General features: G+C 42.7%; 1 protein-coding gene across 3 annotated transcripts in view; it reads left to right on the top strand.

Moving 5' to 3' along the window:
- The window catches only part of ARHGEF11 (Rho guanine nucleotide exchange factor 11), a 787,362-nt gene that overhangs the window by 412,834 nt on the left and 352,836 nt on the right, over nt 1–21,692 (top strand). For all 3 annotated transcript variants that reach the window (XM_069217872.1, XM_069217873.1, XM_069217871.1), the window contains exons 18-20: nt 5,169–5,192; nt 12,558–12,702; nt 19,893–19,989. In XM_069217872.1, the coding sequence (XP_069073973.1) occupies nt 5,169–5,192; nt 12,558–12,702; nt 19,893–19,989 (266 nt within the window). The remainder of the gene's footprint in view (nt 1–5,168; nt 5,193–12,557; nt 12,703–19,892; nt 19,990–21,692) is intronic.

Genomic DNA, 21,692 nt, shown 5'->3' with positions numbered 1-21,692 from the left:
ATTTTGTTGAAGGAGTACACTCTGTGCCGAAGTTGTTTACCTATAGTAGCATGAGATGGTGATGTAAGACATCAAATGCGTGAAAGTCAAACATGAGAAATGAACAGCAGTGATACCAGCAAGAATCAGAGTAACAGGTACTTCTCAAAACAAGCATTGGCAAAGCTTATACGTTTCGCCTTTGTGTGACCTATTAGCTTTGCCAGTGGTTTTTAGCTATGATGCACAGCATCCGTGATGCTGTGCAGTTGGTCTAAAGTCTTTGAACAGCCGTTTTTATTTTATTTTAGTTACCGGTCCGAGTTAAATTGGTAACTAAAAGAAAATAAAGCATGCAAAAGAGGTTTTTTTTTCTGTAAGTGTTCTGCAGGGGTAGCAGAAGCAGCCATGTGGTGGTTGCATAGAAATGGCGAAGCAACACAGGGGAGCATGGAGGGGGAGTAACAGTGAGGCAACACAGGAGAAGGTGGGGGGAATGCTGAAGCATAGGAGAGAAGGTGGGGGAATTGTAAAGCAACACACAAGGGGATAAAGGTGGGAGGACTGGCGGTGATGTGAAAGCAATGAAGAGAGGGCTGGAGCAAAAACGGCACATGGGTTGGAGGAATGCAACACAGATGGTGCAGTTGGTGGAAAGCAATGTTGAGAAGCGCACAGACAAGTACATGAGGAACTGTTGTGGGGGGAAGGAGTTGCACAACAGAGAGCAACACAGAATATGGCGGTAAAGGTGTACCCGAGGGACATGACTCGAAAAGCCTGTACTATAGTCGAATGCTTCACAGAAAAGAAATGTGATTGAAAAGCACACAGTGGAAGCTGCAATGCCAGCCACTCAAAGAGATTGTAAAGAGGCAGTGCTTCATGGGAGAAACAAAACCTTGACAAGGTAGGACACAAAAAAGAAGCATGCAAATGAATGACAAGGAAAGTTAAGCAGCGTGCGAGCTCAAGCCCCTCTGTGTTTTTGACTAAGCCACAATATAATTCGCAACAGACAGCGCATGTGCTATGTAGTAGGCTCGACCTAAAAAGACTCTAAAGATGGCTTGTATATGCAAACAAATACCCCATAAGGGTTTGTGGTACTGAAGTGCAGGCACAGCGAAAAATATTACTTGAAAAGCCAGATTTAAAGCTTTTTTGAATATAGTTGTCGGAGAGGTAGTCCTTAGCATCATCGGCAGTGAGTTCCAAAGTTTGGAAGCTAAAAAGAAAACAAAGTTGTTGATGTTTAAATTTTTTTTTTATATAGGGGATGAACACCCAGTTGAAGTTTGAAGGTCCAGGATAAGAAAAGGCTAATATTATTTTAAATTTCTTTATCAAATATGCTGGTTCCAAGTTAAAGAAAGTGTTCTTTGCACCATACTTAAGGCTTTAAATCTGGAGTGATTTTTAATAGATAGCCCATCAACTTGATAAACAGCAGTAGAGCTGGAGCGAGTAGAAGAAGGGTTGAGAATAAGACAAACAGCAGCATTTTGGACTTCCTCCAGCCAATGCAACAGTTAGTCTAGACTTTCAAGACTTGATGAGAAAAGTGAATGGACCACATTGTCTGCAGACACCGGGAGAAACAAGATAATTTTCCTGAATGTTTTCAAATGAGAGAAGCAAAAACCAGTGACTTGATAAATTTGTTTGAAGACTGTGAGCTTATGATCAATAACAATACCTACATGTAAGGAAATGCCTCCTTGGCATGGTTACCCCCCGACTTTTTGCCTTTGCTGATGCTATGTTTTGAATTGAAAGTGTGCTGAGGCCTGCTAACCAGGCCCCAGCACCAGTGTTCTTTCCCTAACCTGTACTTTTGTATCCACAATTGGCACACCCTGGCATCCAGATAAGTCCCTTGTAAGTGGTACCTCTGGTACCAAGGGCCCTGATGCCAAGGAAGGTCTCTAAGGGCTGCAGCATGTCTTATGCCACCCTGGAGACCCCTCACTCAGCACAGACACACTGCTTGCCAGCTTGTGTGTGCTGGTGAGAACAAAACGAGTAAGTCGACATGGCACTCCCCTCAGGGTGCCATGCCAGCCTCTCACTGCCTATGCAGGTGTAGATAAGTCACCCCTCTAGTAGGCCTTACAGCCCTAAGGCAGGGTGCACTATACCATAGGTGAGGGCACCAGTGCATGAGCACTGTGCCCCTACAGTGTCTAAGCAATACCTTAGACATTGTAAGTGCAGGGTAGCCATAAGAGTATATGGTCTGGGAGTCTGTTTTACACGAACTCCACAGCACCATAATGGCTACACTGAAAACTGGGAAGTTTGGTATCAAACTTCTCAGCACAATAAATGCACACTGATGCCAGTGTACATTTTATTGTAAACTACACCCCAGAGGGCACCTTAGAGGTGCCCCCTGAAACCTTAACCGACTATCTGTGTAGGCTGACTGGTTCCAGCAGCCTGCCACAACCGAGACATGTTGCTGGCCCCATGGGGAGAGTGCCTTTGTCACTCTGAGGCCAGTAACAAAGCCTGCACTGGGTGGAGATGCTAACACCTCCCCCAGGCAGGAGCTGTCACACCTGGCGGTGAGCCTCAAAGGCTCACCCCTTTGTGCCAGCACCGCAGGACACTCCAGCTAGTGGAGTTGCCCGCCCCCTCCGGCCACGGCCCCCACTCTTGGCAGCAAGGCCAGAGAAAATAATGAGAATACCAAGGAGGAGTCACTGGCCAGTCAGGACAGCCCCTAAGGTGTCCTGAGCTGAAGTGACTCTAACTTTTAGCAATCCGCCATCTTGCAGATGGAGGATTCCCCAATAGGATTAGGGATGTGACCCCCTCCCCTTGGGAGGAGGCACAAAGAGGGTGTACCCACCCTCAGGGCTAGTAGCCATTGGCTACTAACCCCCCAGACCTAAACACGCCCTTAAATTTAGTATTTAAGGGCTTCCCTGAACCTAAAACTTTAGATTCCTGAAACTACAAGAAGAAGAAGACTGCTGAGCTGAAAAACCCCTGCAGAGGAAGAACAGAAGACACCAACTGCTTTGGCCCCAGACTTACCGGCCTGTCTCCTGCCTTCCAAAGAAACCTGCTCCAGCGATGCTTTCCAAGGGACCAGTGACCTCTGAATCCTCTGAGGACTGCCCTGCTTCAAGAAAGACAAGAAACTCCAGAGGACAGCGGCACTGCTCCAAAAGAACTGCAACTTTGTTACAGAGGAGCAGATTTAAAGACCCCTGCAAATCCCCGCAAGAAGCGTGAGACTTGCAACACTGCACCCGGCGACCCCGACTCGACTGGTGGAGAACCAACACCTCAGGGAGGACCCTCCGGCGACTCCGAGACCGTGAGTAACCAAAGTTGTCCCCCCTGAGCCCCCACAGCGACGCCTGCAGAGGGAATCCCGAGGCTCCCCCTGACCGCGACTGCCTGAACTCCCTTTCCCGACGGCTGGAAAAGAACCTGCACCCGCAGCCCCCAGCACCTAAAGGAACGGAACTCCTGTGCAGGAGTGACCCCCAGGAGGCCCTCTCCCTTGCCCAGGTGGTGGCTACCCCGAGGAGCCCCCCCCTTGCCTGCCTGCAACGCTGAAGAGATCCCTTGGTCTCTCATTGAAAACCATTGTAAACCCGACGCGTGTTTGCACACTGCACCCGGCCGCCCCCGCGCTGCTGAGGGTGTACTTTTTGTGCTGACTTGTGTCCCCCCCGGTGCCCTACAAAACCCCCCTGGTCTGCCCTCCGAAGACGCGGGTACTTACCTGCTGGCAGACTGGAACCGGGGCACCCCCTTCTCTCCATTGAAGCCTATGTGTTTTGGGCACCTCTTTGACCTCTGCACCTGACCGGCCCTGAGCTGCTGGTGTGGTGACTTTGGGGTTGCTCTGAACCCCCAACGGTGGGCTACCTTGGACCCAAACCTGAGACTTGTAAGTGATTTACTTACCTGCTAAAACTAACAATAACTTACCTCCCCCAGGAACTGTGAAAATTGCACTGTGTCCACTTTTAAAACAGCTATTTGTGTTTTATGTGAAAAGTATATATGCTACTGTAATTATTCAAAGTTCCAAAAGTACTTACCTGCAATACCTTTCAAATGAGATATTACATGTAGAATTTGAACCTGTGGTTCTTAAAATAAACTAAGAAAAGGTATTTTTCTATAACAAAACCTATTGGCTGGATTTGTCTCTGAGTGTGTGTTCCTCATTTATTGCCTGTGTGTATGTACAACAAATGCTTAACACTACTCCTTGGATAAGCCTACTGCTCGACCACACTACCACAAAATAGAGCATTAGTATTATCTCTTTTTGCCACTATCTTACCTCTAAGGGGAACCCTTGGACTCTGTGCATGCTATTCCTTACTTTGAAATAGCACATACAGAGCCAACTTCCTACACTACATTTTTAATGACTCAATAGATATGCGGAGAAAAACAAGCTTGTTGGGCCACCATGTAGAACTCCAGTCTATAAATTGTGAATTATTGACCAAACAGAATAATCTCCATTTTGTCATTGTCAAGATTGAGGCAATTCATCTAGCTTGTTTACCTGCCACCTATGTGTGAAAAGTCAACGTGAATTACTAATGATGCAGTTTTGATCTTGAGTAAATAATCTGCTTGTTTAATTATGATTTCTTTCTCCCACCGGATCTTTAAAGTAATCTTCAGTATTTTAAGAGGGGTGTCCTCCTATGTCTAGTTGTACTTTGAAGTCTGAAAAAAGTCATATAGGAACACAAAAGGTGTTGTAAGAAATCTCTTGTGGTACAGGCTTCGAAAGCATGCATTGTTTTTAGATTGGCAGAAGTGTGGATTAACAAATGTCAAGAAAGTAGGACACAATATTTGATTGAACTTAGCCTACTCTTTTCTCAAGTAATTTACAAGCACCAAATATAATGGGAGACACGTTCCTCAGTAGTGAATAGTGACTCAGATGCATGTGGGCCTCGGTGTCTATTTCATGTAGTGTATTCATCATTTCAAATTGGGATGTATAGTTTATATGACACACAACAATGGGTATTAATTTAATTAGACATTATTTGTTTCACCCTAGAGAGGTTGTGTATGCAAAACCCTGAAGCAAATTAGAATTTAAGAATAAAAAGTATTACTGGCATCTAGAATGTTCCTTATTTTTAGTAACATATTAATCACACCTTAATCCAACTTTTCGTTCCTTGCAGGTCGAAGTATGAGGAAGACAGAAGGTGAGTGATGTTTTTGAAGCTCTATGGGGTTAAATAGCTTCATGGGAGCTTGAAGCAGGGGATGGCTTATGAGGGGGCTTCAATGTGCCATTTTGCGAGTTGCTTTAAATAATTTTGGGTTATATGTAATAACCTATTATGAGGTCACAATCTTTTTATTCACAAAATAGGAGCATTTATACCAACAAAATATGTTTTCCTAATGTATGAATACCCAGTTTCAAAAGTCATGAAAAATGTATCTATACCAATTCGCAATTTGAAAGAGGGTATTGCAGGCGTCACTTTCAAATTGTGAATCGAGATCCTATGTATCAAATTTGCATTCGGTCACAAACCATTGTAAAATTACTGATCCTCAAGGTGGAGTGGCAACTCATTAACAGAAGAGAAAGGATCCTCTTGGCACCCCTTCCCCCTTTTGAATTGCAAAAAAGGTCTCTGGTGGAGTAGGCAGTGGTCCAGCCAGGGGTCCAGTTTTTCAGACAGAAACCTTTGAAAAAAAACCTTTTCTTTGAGCAGCCCGTTTTCCTGACAGGGAAAAATGACTAATTTAATTATTTTTTGTATTTAGAAACAATAAGACATTAAGGTCACCTGACCCTTGCAGGCCACTGATTGCATTCAATCTGACTGAGTCTAAATTTGCAACCTGCCTTGTGAATCCTAATTTGGAGGTCAGATTGCAACTCAGCCCTGTTTGTGAAATGACCTATTAGTACTTAAGTGGATTCGCAAAAATACTTGTCGCTAATTGCTATCAGTATGATAGTACTTCTGGCCCACAGTCACAAAGATATCAGCAGAAGAATTGTTAGCTATAAAATAACTTTATGGTATTCTTTTAGGATTATCAATGTTTTATTGTCCCTATACAGTAGGAGACCACCTTAAACGTTCTTGAACCATATTGGACCAACCTCTTCATTTCTGCCTATTTCCACTTTAAATTTACAGACATCTTATTCTGTTCCATCCTGTCTCAACATGATGGCAGGACCTAGTTTAAGGAAAAGTTATCACTAGAAGCTGATTCATATACTGCTCCTAAACAGTCAATAAATAATGAAAGCTATGCAGTTAGAGAAAATCCAATGAAAGCCACATGTACGCAGTCACACATTGTGACTTGTATCATGCTTCTTTTTCTCTACTTAATCCTGCTTGCCAAAGGTTACACTGTGCTCCTCCAATTGTGCTTGTCCCCTGCTCTTCTTTCCTGTTATGGTGCAGTTGCACCATGCTTCTCTGGTCTTGTTCCCAGTACATACCGCAGCATGACTACATGGTGTTTCTTTTTCCTCTTCTCAGCATTGCTTCTTTGTTGTGGTGACACAGTTCCTTTCTCCATTTTTAGACTGTTCAAGCTTGGTTTCCCTAGGCTGTCACAGAAGTCGGTTTCCCAAGGCCCGAAAAAACATGCAAAATGTACTCCTTCCTTTACAATAATGTTGCATATACTGGTACTCTGGGCCAAGTCTACATGGTTTGGCTTCCCTACCAACAATCCCTGGACAGAGTTCAGCCCATCATCACTTGAGCAGGGGAGTTCTGGTTATTGTAGCCACCTGCTGGGACGGTGTCCATGCTTTCTGGGTTACCAACAGTCCCTTAAAGGGTACAGAGGAACATTGGTAATTCTGCCCCAATTTAGTTCTTCAGAATACTGCACACAAGCACTGCACTAAGAAAAAACATTTGAAATGGCTTTATATCAACAGTCGTCTCTTGCTGCTTAGTACATTAGTAATAACCACACGGAATACTATTAAACCAGCCCTTATGCATGTTGCTACCATCAAGAGTAAAATGAACAGTTATAGCATAATTAGAATGGTCCTAGCAACCTACCACTCTAAACTACTTACTTCTAGGGTTTCTTGGGACCCAGCGCACTGCATACCTGTTCACAGTGGAGCAGCTTTGGTTATCACAGTTCAGCCAGGAGAGAAATTTCCCTTGGAAGCTGAGGTCTGCCCTCGATCGACTCATCATAAGATTGGATGCTACAGCAGTGTAGCAGGACTGCACGTGATAAGAGCTACAGAGAATCCAGCCAAAAGTCTCTTTTCCTTCTGATGTTGAGAACTTCTGTCAGGCCATGCTGGACATTTTCAGAATGGCGCCTTTAACTTCTGGGCCATTTTCCAAGGCCAGATCTGCTACTTGGTATCAGTGAATCTGACTCTGATGGCTCTTGACACAAGACCCCAGACGCCTCCACCTCAACACCTAATAAGAATTCACAGACAATGGTGCCATCCCCTGTCCATCAGGCACCATTCATGACACTACCTCCGAGCCAGTCCCAGCTGCTCATTCTTAGTTGTCAACACTGCCCTCTTAGTTGGGTGTACTTATGTGGGTGTACTAGAGGGAGCGTGAGCTTGCCTCGATGAATAGATTTCCTTCCAAGTTGCCTTTATAGAGCTATTCAATTTTGAGTCCATAAGAGTGTCTTCTAGAGATCTTGATCAGAATGCAGTGACTCCAGGTTAATAATTAATCTCTCTCTAACACCCCCCTCCCACCCCCACCCCACCCCCCCCCTCTTTATCCAGATTATGAAATGCCAGTGGGCCAGATAAATCTCTAAAAGGGCACATCTGGGGCCTCGACAGAACCGTGCATTCATTACTGCTGTGGTGCCACAAGCTGCAGAAACTCTTGATCTGAGGTTGCACTCTGAAACACCATGGTTTAATATTTCTACAGAGGCTGCAACCTTCGTCTTCAGTTGATTACTCCATACTGTCATTTAATGAGACTCTGATAAAACCTGTTGTTGCTGCCTGGGAAAAGTCCTTCTTGAGGCCAGGCAGATCTCAGTCGGATTAGCACATGACGTAAGACTGCTCTTGGTGACCCAGTAACTTGCTTGGTGATGCAAACTTAGCCAGCAAAGCTAAATAATAATCTCTTTCCGACGGTTCCTCTGGACAAGGAGACAAATGATGGTATGGCATTTGCCAGATGTTTTTTGCATCTAGCAGAAACACTGACCCTATGACAAAGACCACATGCCTAGAACGCTGGTATGCCCGTGTCTTGTTGTGATTGGCCAAATTAGTGGTTGTAAATCTACAGGGATCAGATGAAGAGGTCTTTTTCAGATTTTATCATTGATGCTTCTAAGTGGATCCTGAAGGGCAGTTTGGATTTTATGTATATAGTGGCCTGATTCTTGGATACTGCTGTTGCACTGCACTTAATTACCCAAGTGTCTTCTGTGGGCTGTTGAGAAGATGTCCAGGCCTGTGCTTTGATTACGAGTGGCTTTTCAGTGGCAAGCTGGCTTGCCCTTGGAGTGTGTAAATAATGGCAGAGTGCAGCGTTTTCACTGAACCTGTGCTTACCAGTGATGGCTGTTCCATGAGCAGTATAGAAAATTCATGGGCTGTAAGTTCCCTCAGAGACAATCTTTTGAGCCTGTCCTCTAGACTGCCCCCCTCTGGCAGGAGATGATCTCTAGAATATGCCTCAAATGTGGAGGTAGAGGGAGGTCCTTGCCTTTCTGGATAAGCAGGGCATACAGGTGGTGCAAAGGAATTCCTCTCTTTACTTCTTGGTCCCAAAGAGCACAGAAAGCTCATAACTTTTTCGGATCTCAGCCTTCTGAACCGAATTATTTAGCAGACCAAGTTCATGGTGCTATCTCTGAACCAAGTCATGCTGGCAGTGACTCCAGGAATTTGGTTGGTGTTTCTGGATCTTCAAGATGTCTACTTCTGGCTTCCATTTCATCCCTCTTATAGGCATTTTCCTAGGTTCACAGTGGAATTATAGCACAATTATTTTGGCATCTTGGTTTTCGGACTGACGAACGCACATAGTGTTTTCACAGCTGTGCTGGCGGTTTACGCGGTTTCACTGCTGTGGTCTTATGTCCATGTATATCCATGCATGATGAATGCAGACTCGACAGCACTGGTAAATAAGCATTATTGATGCATGATGACTCTATTCCCAAACATGACATTTACCATCGGTGATTCACCAGTCCTGCCTTACTCCAAAGGTTGACCTTTAAATGTGCAGTGTGGACAACTGCATGAATGTCTTTTCTTTCTGCTAGGCTCCTCAATGGATCATGGATTTTTGGGGAAATAATTCAGAGATTTGTGACTTACATTTATTTCTTGTTCCTATACATTTTGCATCTGCTTGGTCGCTTGGCCTTGTCCATCCTTTTAGTTTCCCGTTCCAGATTGAGGATGAGGTCCCTACAGTGGAGTCTTTGGCCACAGTGGGCCCAGCATCATGGCAGACTCTCAGCTCAGGCGGAGCTTTCAAGTCTGCCCACTTGAATCTCAGCTGGTGGATGGACTTCTTTAATCTGTAAGTCATCCCTTCAGCCTTCAACAAGCACAGACTATTATGGACACGGATGCCTCATTGTTGCAATGTGGCTCCTGCCAGGACAACATGACGGTGTGGGGTCGTTGCACTACCTAGGAGTAGCGTCTGAACAAAAACGTGTTGTAGATGTATGCTGTTTTATGCTGGATACTTCTACCACACTTTCTTCACCTTTAGAATATTCCCTGGTTCCAGATTGGATCCCAAAAGATTTTTCAACATAGCCCCTTTGCACTGGTAAGTAGTGTTGTGCAATTATGACTTGAGACTCATATAAGCGCCGGCTAGTTTGTGATGTCAATTTCTTCCTTGACACAGTCCGTGCCCTTGCATGCAGAGCTCACATGATCAAGAAGTTGCCCCCGGGGTGCAACCTTTTTAGATGTAAAAAGAGTCTATGCCACGAATGGCTAGTGAGGAATCTGTGGTTAGATACAGTATCCACCAGAAAGTGTTACAGAAGGTAAGTAACTTGTTCTTCAGATGAATACTTTAAACTGCAGATTCCTCAACTCAGAATATATACCAAAGCAGTACCCCCCAGCGATGCTGAGTGTGTGGAGTGACTCAGACCAGACTTCCTGCAGGACGGAGCAGCAAAATTGACTTTTCTGTCAGACCTGGCTTTCAAGGCAATAATGCTCTGTGAATGTACACATTTATGACCGTGTTGAAGCCTGACAAATATTCAGGACAGGTGCTCTGCGAGCCATTACAGAGGTGGCAACATTGGTGCAGTAAGCCCTTAATCCTTCTGGGGGCTGCTCGAGAGGGGATAACCCTTCCTGGTATCCTGACAAATTGAGAACCTGGGTGATAATGCATTATTCACTCATATTTGGGCCTGTGGTATTACATACAGAACCTTAACATATGATCTGAAGCATTGCCCAAATCCCATTTTAAGTAGTATCTTCTCCACGAATGCCCAGTCCAAAGAATCAAAGGCTTTTCAGAAATCAACAGTCAGTCATGGAGTATTGCAGAGACTGAAATCAAACCAACACGAAGTGGACCCTCTGGATAAAGTGTTGCATGTTGTGCTTGGGGATAAACCTGCCCTGGTGGGTAAACCAGGCGAGTCAGTACACGAAAGAGGTGTTTTGCCAGGACTTTTTCAAAGTGTTTTACCCCTGTGTTTAAGAGGGAGATTGGGGGAGTGGGAGGTGCATCGTTCAGGAGGCCTGCCTTGTTTCAGCTGCACCACTGTAGTTGCCAGGTCTGTCTCTGGAGGAAATTGGCCTCTGGCGATCGATTCCAGGGGTATTTCCATGAGAGAAGGCAGGATAACTGGGTGGAGTTTGTTGCAGTATTCAGTTGTAAACCTGTCTAGTCCTGGGGTCTTACTAGGATACGTTCAGTGAGAACTTCACCTTCCTCCTCCTATGTTAGAAGCTGGTCTAGACAATCTGTTCAATTTCAAGACAATTTTAGCACAGTGATACAGAATCTAAATTGTGGAAGAATGTCAGTGGGGAGGGGGGTAAGATGGACTAGTAGTAAAGATTGATTAATTAATTATGAGTGAAATATAGTATTTTTGTAGCATTGAAAATGTTGAGTGAACCTGTATGATACTGTTAATGGCTTTTACCAGAGATTCAAGAAGCATGCTAGAAAAAGGAAAAAGGATGTGTTATAAATGACACAGACATTTTCAGCTAATACACATAGAAAAAGACTGGCAAGCTCGGGTATGTCAGAGTTATTTATTGTTCCAGAATGCATTGTAGCATCCAGCAAAGAACTTGTTAAGACTAGAATTAGGCAAATACGTGAAGGAGCGCTCTGAGTTTAACAAGTCTACTGTAAAGGCCTATCTCCCGCTGTGCACAGCAGATTCTATGGAACAGTGCATCACCTGGGTAAGTAAGTCTCAGCATAGGTGCCTTTTGCCACGTGTTAGGTTGAGCAGTGCACATCTTTTGGTTCTTCATCCAGGAAAAACAGCATGAACTATTTTAAAACTGTGCTAAATGTAAGAAAGAAGACCTATCTCCTCTTCCTCTTTCATAAAAAATACCTAGGGCCTGTTTACAGCTTTGGCGGAGGCGGGTTAATCCGTCCCAAATGTGACGCATATCCCACCCACCGTATTACGAGTTCCATAGGATATAATGGACTCGTAATACGGCAGGCAGGATATCCTTCACATTTGGGACGGATTAACCCCCTCCGCCAAAGTTGTAATCAGGCCCATAGTGTTTTTAATGCTAGCTCTCAAATGCCTTATTAATAAGAGTCAGTACTTTTTGTAACACAAGAGTATCCCGTTTCGCCAAGTGAACTCCGTGTAAATCATATGTGAAATTACAATGGTTCACTAGGAACTTATTCATCTGACTTTGAAGGCTAATACTAACCACAATGTCAATTTGCAGAAAAAATATACATGCATTTATTTAAAAAATATCCACACTGACAACAGTTGTGCAGTGCTCAAAGTCGAATACTCTTTGAAATAAGTGAAACAAAGTGTATAGTTTGTGTCTACATAGAATGATCAGTAAAACTGGCCTCAAGGATCAGAAGGCTGTAACGATTGACATTTTGGATATTGTACCATTGTATTCTTAAAGCTTATTAATAGGGGAGGTGAATAAGTGACTTTCTGATCTAGATTGTTAGTTTATGCCTTGCCATGAGGTCTTTGCTCAGAATACACCTTGTATACCGAGAATAGTACTTCCCTAATTCGTAAAGATGAAGAACAGATGTTTTATGTCTTTACCTGGGCCTTTATTTAAAAAAAAAAAAAAAAAAAACACAGAAGCTGGAGTCGATAACACTGACTAGAAAGGACTGCTATCAGAGGAGTTTTCTTATCAAAGTCAATGACTGATACAGAAGTGAAGGTTGGCTCTGCATCACTGAATGTAAATTACCATTGCATTTACCTAAACTACATTTAACCTGACTAGAGACATGTACTGTTGCTGATTAATAAGTGCCTGAGCTTGTCTTCCTAGAGAGCTTAAAATTCTAAAGTGTTTGTCTTTTTGGCAGTTCACACATGGCCTTTGCTTTGGGCACCTATATGACATATGTGGGTATTAGAGCAAGAGATTCCCGGCCTGCCAGTGTCTCGGAGAAGTCTCCTGCCTTGCCAGACAAAGACAAGTGGCTTCCGTTTTTCCCCAAAGCTAAAAAGGTGAGGTTGCATGTCTTGACCAGTTCTTACCTTTCTTTTTTCTATAGTTTTTGGTCACTGTAGTTGTTTCAAGTGGTCACAGTTCTACAGTGTTACTACCAACAAATCATCACATCTAGGCTGCTGGTCACTGTAATTCCTGAATTTGTATCACACATTTCTGTAAAATAGTGTGTCCTGGTACTTGACCTGGAGCATGGTGTAAGATGCAGAAACAATGGCAATGAACAACTAAGACAAATGGGTTATTTTTTCTCTAAAGCTCATTGAGATATCCAACATCGTAAAAACTAGAGGTGAGTAGTTTATTCCTCATACTTTGGGACTACAATGCACTTACATAGAAGACACTGTTTTAGAGGCCATCCTGGATATTGAGGCCTTTCCACCTCTGATCTTCCAACTTTATTTTTTAAACACAATCTTCAACATCTATGACGTTAAACTCGCTAGCCTGTTGTGATCTTCCTTCAGTCTCCATCACATGCTACTCAGTCTCAGATTTGTTTCTCTATTACTTGAGCTGAGATCCAACTTTGTCTTTCTGGTAGTAAGTGGGGGTTCTTCCCATGCCCTCCACGCATGTTCACGCAGGGCTCTGAATGTATCTTATCTACACTCACTTATCTCATCACCAACTTATTATAATCAGCTATGGTTCCACTAAGCATGCTACTGAAGTGCCAATCTTTAATAAAACTCATATTGAATCCTAACTCCTTGAGCAGCTATACGCCACTATCACTCCTACCTTTTCCTGCTAAAATATTAGGAAAACAAGTTAATATTCAGCTATCCCACTATTCTTACTCAGACTATTTGCTTGACTGCACCTATTATGGCTTCAGTCCCCAACACTCTGCTGAAAGCTCTTGCGGGCCATTACAAAAGATCTTTGCGCAATTTTAGATCAAGTTGGCTCGGCTAACTTGATTCTGTTAGATCTATTAGCAGCCTCTGACACCCTTTCAAACACTACCATTAACTGTCTTTTAAAATTGTCTTCTGTAAATTTGCCTTCTAATGGTGCTGTTCTTTTTTTTTTTTTTTTTTTTTTGTCCAGTCGGTTGCGATCAGTCTTATGATTTCCATTTAGCTCCTCTGCTACCCGTCTATTTCAGAGCATCTTTGAGCGCTTCTCCTTATTCCTTACTTTATTGAATGGCTGCATTACTCCCCTGGCTGCCTTTGTTTTATCTTTTGCTTTCAATATCATGTCCTACGTGAAAGACACCCAAGTGATTTCATCTCTCTTTGACAACTCTGCATCCATCCAAGACAAGTTGAGTGCATGCATGCCTTCACTGATTAAATGTATGAATGCAAACTGTCCCAAACTAAATAGCGATAAGACTGATATTCTTCTGCTTGGAAAATAACCATCCTTTTGGTCACCACTCGGATGGCCTTCACAGAACGAGACCAGCCCTTAGTGTCCCCTTGCACTGTCAGAACTTGGATTTATGGTTGCATCATAACCTGTCTTTTTCTACACAAGTTGCCGAGTTTGCAGCAGTCTGCCTTGTTCTTCTCAGACCTCTTAGGAAAGCACTGTCACTTCTAGCAGTAGCTTGCCAAAAATCAGTCATTTATGGCATGATTACATCCTGCCTAGATCATGGCAACTCGCTATAGCTGGTCTTAGCAAGTTACTTACTTCACTACCTTCAGGTAGTTCACCATTCAGCTGCATGGTTCATTCTTAATCTTTCTTTCCGTCTATATCATCCCATCTTAAGTGCCTGCATAGGCTCTCGATATGCATTATTAAAGTACTCTGTTTTAGGCCCTTCTTACATTAAAAAATTAATCTGTTCCTACTACCCTACTACTCCCTCTCTGTGAGCCGCAACTAGCAAGTGACCTGCACTGTGCATATCCAAGTTGGGAGGATGATCCTTTACCCTTTGGGCTTTCAAACATATGAATTAGCTTTTCCTTGAGTTGCAGCTAAGATCCTCTGTATCTACAGGAATAAAGTGAAAGACTGCCCCTTTAAACTGAAATAAACACCCCTTTTCACAGTGTATATCCTAGCATGAGAATACCTTTTTTGCTAGCAGTCGTCCTTTACAAACTTCATATTATCTCACCTCTGCAATGAGCCTGGGGCATTCAGATTATGATCCTGATGTTTTAGGCTTAATCCTGGGTCTCTGTGAGGATAGTTCTAAAACTTCCTCTACATTCAGTTGGAATCTAGGAGTCTTCTGCTTCCAGTTGGCACAGCACAGGGGCAGTGTGTCTGACATCATTTGATTCTCAGAAGAGACAAGCCAAGGACCATCTTGCGGCAGGCCTCTGTTCTTACCTATCACAGAGATCACTGTAGTGTTGGATGCATTGTCTGTTGTTTGGGGAGGTCACCTCAGAGCTGTAGAGATCAGCGGAGCACCAGCTCCACATCACACTTCTGGAGCTTTGTGCAACCAGGGTGGCCCTAAACATTTTTCTATTGACCATCAAGGGAAGGTTCGTACAAATCCTCATGGGCAACACAAATACCATGTTGTATCTCAACCAGCAGGGCAGCGTGGGGTCGCAGATCTTGTGCTATTTTCCTCTGAGCCTTCAGAGATGGTTGAATCAACAGAGGATCTACCTAGTGGCTATTCACCTGGCAAGGTCTCTGACGGCCAAAGTTGGACAAATTGAGCAGGCTTTGACTGGCTGATCCCTGCATGACGTCTTCATCCCAGGGTGGCACAGGACATCTTTCGACCAGTGGTGCATGCCCTGGCAAAATCTTTTCTACACCGCTGAGAATATGTGTCTTATATTACTGTGTGCTGCAGTTTACTCCAGGAAGGTCTCTAGGGACATTCAACCTGGGATAGGACACAGCCCTTCTGCACCTATTTCCACCCTGCCTCTCCATGATCCGGCTTTGAAGAAAGTCGGAATAGACTGTGTCCAAGGCATCCTGATTGCTTCAGATTGAGCCAGGCCCTCTGGTCTCCTGATTCTGAGCATCTTCCCTCTGATTTGGCTACAGAGGAACTCATTCCTCACCACTAGGGCTGGGTACTGCATCGAAATCCTCAAGTCCATGTGTAGAAAATGAAGGACGACAAGTGAGCAGTTTTGACTTGATGCCTAAAGTGGTGGATATGAAAGTTGCAGCTAGACATCCTGTAAACAAATCCATATATTCAGGATGATCCTGAAAGTTTGTGGCTTAGTGTAGAGACCGCCATTGAGATCCTAGTTGTAAGATTTTTTTATCAGTAGTTTTGTCTTTTTCCCAGCATGAATTTATACTGAGCACAGTTAAATGATACATCAACCTTTATGCATTTGTCTGACCAATGTTCCATTTCTGATAAGATTACTGTTTCTTCTTTTCCTGTGAAAACCTTTATACCTCAGTGAGATCTTAAATTGGCTGACGTGTTCCTAATGGGTGTGAAGTTCAGTCCCATGCACAGTTGTTCACTGTGACTCTTTACCATTATGACTTTATTCCTTATCACAATTACTTCTGCATGCTGTGTCAGTGAACTGCAGGTGTTGAGTGCAGCTCCTATATACCTCCTTTTTTCCGTACAAATTAATGCTGAGGAACTGAGATGACTTCCTCTCTAATGTGATGTTGCTTTTCCAGGTGGGTCAGTCCATTACCCTTCGAAATGTGTTCTCTTCACCTTATCCCTTGAGAGAGGAGAAGCTTAATTGACTTGAGATATATATGCATTTGTGTTGACCGAACAAAGAACTACTGCTTTTTTGACAACCAGCTCTTCGTGGGGGTTACCAATACCAAAAAGGGGGTGGTGGTATAAAAGGGCACTATCAAGTTGGATTGTCCTGTGTCTTAACATATGCTAAGCTTTAGCTAAAAAGGTTGTCTAGAAGGTAGTTAGCCATGTCTGAATATCCATTGAGCTGCAAGATGGGTGTCCATATACACATTCACCCAGCACTACTGTCTTGAAAGCCAGGTCCACAAAGAGGGCCTCTGCCTTTGCAGTCTGCAGGACTTTTTGGTTTCAGTAGACTGCTCAGTCCATAACCATTTGGTACGTACTGTTTTGGTATTTATTCCAAAGTGAGGAAACTGCTATTAAAGATAAATAGGTTACCTATCTTCAGTTTTGCTCTTTCTGGTGGATACTCTGTTGAACCTCCCATTCCTCCTTATCTTCCCATCTCTACATTTGGTGGAATGGACTTGTGTGCTTACTGAAATGGCCCTCATATTAGTGTTTTTTGTCATGCTTTCATCTCTAACTTGTCACGGCTGCTCTGTGTCTGAGGAACTGGATGAAAATAGGATCACAGGATGGCACCAGACCCGGTTCAGGTGGGAGATTCCTGATTTTTAATGGCAAATATGACTTCAGTTTTGCTTTCTCTCACCTGAAATTGGCTCAACTTCAATACTAGTCAATGGGAAGAATAACTCCCCATGATTATTTATTTTTTTAACCTTTCTTTTTCTGCATTCCAGATGTTGCTATGTATGCACAACAGAAACTGACATTAGAACCAAGAGTGGCGCTTATAAGCTGCTCCACTTTATCACTTTTGGGGCAGAGGTGAGGTTGTTGCAGGGGGTGCCACCTGGCAGCTTGAGGGAGCAACTGCTTTAACGATGCTTGGAAATATTTTAAAGGTGGGGAATCTAAAGTTAGAATATCAACAAGGAAGAGTGTTACTGAAGAACTTTTTCTTCACAACACTACAGCTCCATCCCTGCTGGGAAGATCTAAATTTATACACTGTTTTTTAATACTCCTAGTCCCTGATTTGAATTTACGTCAGACCACTTTTTGACAAATTATGATTGCTGAGGCATTCTTTAAAGAAATAAATAGTTAATCCCACTTCTTGGAAATTGAGTCTTTCCGGAGCTCCATAGGAAAGTGCATTGAATTAGAAAAATTGAGATGTGTTTTCTGAGCATTCATAGTTTGACACCGCATCATACCCTGAAAAGGCACAAAAAGCCATTTTGCTGATGTATGACAGGGAGATGAAAGTGTAAACTGACAATATGTGCCATTCCCTTTTGCTAACATTCTGTTTTTCAATACAGTTTCCTACATGGTCACTCATATTAGGGTATTGTAAATGTCAGGGGCCCTCTCTGCATTATGTTTCGGCAGCGTGTGGTCTCTTTTGACACACTTCTAAATTTCAGGGGACTAGTAAGAAAGCTGCTGGTGGATCCAAAGAGACATAGCATAATTATAAAACAATGTGTGTAATATTGGAAACCTCTGGACCAGTTCCTTAAAAAAAAAAAAGCACTCCATTCCGCTAGTTTCTCTCTGTTGTGACTGTTGTAATGATTAAGTGATAAAAGCAACTATTATTACTGTGTTAAAGAGCAAAAGGTAGATTGATTACTGTAGCAATACGTACAATAGAACTGTGTAATATGTGATCAAATCTCGCAAGTAATGAGACCATTTGCTTGTGTTTACAGAGAATATTGTTAGGCCTTCAAAAAAGAATTGTAGTAAGACCAAGCAAACTTTAATGAGGCTTAAGCTGAACCTGAACCTGGACATTTTTATCGGCATTATAAAGGGAAAAGCCAGGCCTTAGTGTGTTTTGATTTTGTAGAACTGACAAATAATGGATTTTGTTTAGCCATTCAGCTGAGCAGAGTTCGGTAACTATACATATTGTATGCTCAAAGATCTTGCGCCCCGCTTTTTTAATTAGAAGTTGTGGACAGCCACAAAAAAGTTAGTGCCTGACCTTTTGCCCCATCCAGTAGTGTACAATGTAAAACTAATATGTAGAAAGTTTAAGCCTGCGTTATAGAAAATTCTGTGCATAATACAGACCAATTTAGGTGTGATCCTCACGTTGACCAGCAGTTAGTGGAGTTGAGACACTTGACCAGATAAGTGAATTAGGTTTTTCAAATCCAATAAAAATCTTTATAATGAACTCTGTATGTGCTTGAGGGAAAAGATAACTCTTTTGTAGCACCCCCAAACATGTAGAGTTGCTGAAATGTATCAAGGACTGAAGGAATACTAATCCCTAATGTTTTTGGGAAAGCTGAGAGATGGAAATACTCTCCTTAGAACGCTCATTTGTTGGACAAATGGTTAATGGCTGGAAACCAATCTTTTAGGTGATTGCCAGTTGAAGTACATGGGACAATTCAGGGTCTATTGAGGCGCCCGATTTTCACAAGCCCTGTACTGGTGACAAGTGTATAGAAGGTATCCTTAGATTCATATTCTCTGTATTTAGATGGTTATACCTAAAAAATAATTGCCATCATGGATTGATTTAACATTAGTGACCAAATTATGCACCCAAGAACAGCCTTAATTCAAAGAGCCAGTGATAATCCTTGGGGAGTGTGAAACATTTTGTAACTTAAACAAAATCTACATGTTGTCTACGTACATCTAAAACATAATACCTACAACAGATGAGCAAGGTGGAGTAGATATATATTTAGATGAGAGGAGATGAAACCTAGTGTTTGCTTAGAAAGAAAGTGCCGAAAGGTATGGGTGGTTAGGTTTATAAAGTCAAGGAGTGAAAGAATGACAAATGTATTTATATTTGACACGTGGAGCAAGGAAAGTTATTTTACGGAAGGTGTGGTTTTTTTGTCAATGCCTATGCATTTTAGGCTTCGTGGAGCTATATTTGGTTTTGTGTATCTTCTACCATAGATGCTAGATTCGTGTGGAAGGTAATTTATATGCCCAGAAAAAACTTGAAGAGGAATCTCAGTGCAGAACCCATTAAGATGTGATTTAGTTACTAACATTGAGTAACTTTTAGCTATCGCTTTTCCTACAGTATATGTTGCACTTCTTAGCTGCATATAATGTGAAATAGTAAAGTGTTATGAAAGAATGGGCAGTTGTAGGAGCGGAACAGTGGGACATTTTCAGTGGGACATTTTCAGAAAAACTATACGCAATTCTGTTTATATCCCAACCTTTCATCCATATAGTGTAGCTTTCCAGGAGCTTTTGCAAAGTGGAAATATTACAGAAAGTCTAACTCTGAGTCAGAAATACGAGTTCAGATGTTCCTCTTGCATGGGTTAGCTTCCACTATAAATTGTAGAGGTTTGCAGAACACCATCTTTAAAAACTAATCTTATTGTTAAGATATATTTAACTTGATGTTTGAGCATAGTGCCTACAGTGGATTTCGTTTCCCCATTTTTGTTGTATAACCGTGCTCGCCTTCTTGCTTAACAGACTAGCAACACAAAGAAGGATAAAGAATCAGCAGAGGATAAAAAGCGAAATCCCATTCTCAAATACATTGGCAAACCCAGAAGTGGATCCCAGAGCAGTGAGTATCTTTACATACAGAGGCTGAGATCGAGCAAGAACTTTAAATGCTCCATTAGGTGACCATAAGGTAACTAGGTTGGCTGAACTATACTTGAAGTGTTATTGAATGTGAAAATTGCATTTTGAATAGAATTTATATTCTGTGAATAATATCACGTGAGTGTCCCAACTTTCAACAAATTGGTAAATGTAACAAAGTTGTATAGCTTTATAGAATGACAGGTTAAATGATGAGCATGGTGTATAATTTAATAGTTGAAATAGTAATAAGGAGGTTAAGTAAGAGAGACGTATTAAAGAAAGAAGAGGGGGGAGTTGAGTATATGTTTGTTAAATGTGAGTGTGTTACAACCTACTTTCAAAGTTTTGCAACCAAGGAACCTTAGGGCCTTGAGTACAACTTGTACATTTGTATAACGTAGTCACAGATTGAGCACAGACTTTTTCTGAATTAAAAACACTTTTGCAAACTGACTTATTTAATAATAGGACAGTTCGCAGAATTCCGAAATATACTTGGTTGCTCTCTGATGTACCTCTCAATATTTATGAGTTAAGAAGCAAATTGTGACTCACTATGATTGGATGCTGTCACATTAATTGTGGCCTGCTGGAGTTCGCAGACCACCATGCCTGTGATTCCTTGTAAATAAAGTAAACTTTGTTTTTAATTATAAATGCAACTCGTTTCCTTAAAGGAACCATCATTTTAAAAGAAACGTTTTTTTTTTCTTCATGGGGCAATGCCTTCTCCCTCTCTGAAGATTTCCAAACCGGCTCTGAGATCTAACCCTGGCACTCCATTGGAACCGATTTTACAAAGACTACATGAAAAACATGATGCTGGCCAGAGGCAAATTCACATCCAGCCTTACACACAGGGTGTGTCCTCACTAAACCTTCAGTGCCTACGCCAACATCATCCAAGCGTCCGCTTTCCTTTGCGAAGCTTTCGACCTGCCGGTACTAACAAAGAAGAGGAAGTCGGGTTAAGCCACCAGCCCTTTACCACCTCCTCCACCTTCCTCACCACCACCATTTCCATCCCTTCCTCGACCACCTTCACCACCTCATTCTCACAGTGACTGTAAGGAAATACCTCCTTGGCATGGTTGCCCCCTGACTTTTTGCCTTTGCTGATGCTATGTTTACAATTGAAAGTGTGCTGAGGCCTGCTAACCAGGCCCCAGCACCAGTGTTCTTTCCCTAACCTGTACTTTTGTATCCACAATTGGCAGACCCTGGCATCCAGATAAGTCCCTTGTAACTGGTACTTCTAGTACCAAGGGCCCTGATGCCAAGGAAGGTCTCTGAGGGCTGCAGCATGTCTTATGCCACCCTGGAGACCTCTCACTCAGCACAGACACACTGCTTGCCAGCTTGTGTGTGCTAGTGAGGACAAAACGAGTAAGTCGACATGGCACTCCCCTCAGGGTGCCATGCCAGCCTCTCACTGCCTATGCAGTATAGGTAAGCCACCCCTCTAGCAGGCCTTACAGCCCTAAGGCAGGGTGCACTATACCATAGGTGAGGGTACCAGTGCATGAGCATGGTACCCCTACAGTGTCTAAACAAAACCTTAGACATTGTAAGTGCAGGGTAGCCATAAGAGTATATGGTCTGGGAGTCTGTCAAACACGAACTCCACAGCACCATAATGGCTACACTGAAAACTGGGAAGTTTGGTATCAAACTTCTCAG

Source organism: Pleurodeles waltl, chromosome 12 (assembly GCF_031143425.1).
Source record: "Pleurodeles waltl isolate 20211129_DDA chromosome 12, aPleWal1.hap1.20221129, whole genome shotgun sequence".
In the NCBI taxonomy this organism is placed as follows: Eukaryota; Metazoa; Chordata; class Amphibia; order Caudata; family Salamandridae; genus Pleurodeles; species Pleurodeles waltl.
This window is presented reverse-complemented; position numbering and strand designations above follow the sequence as displayed.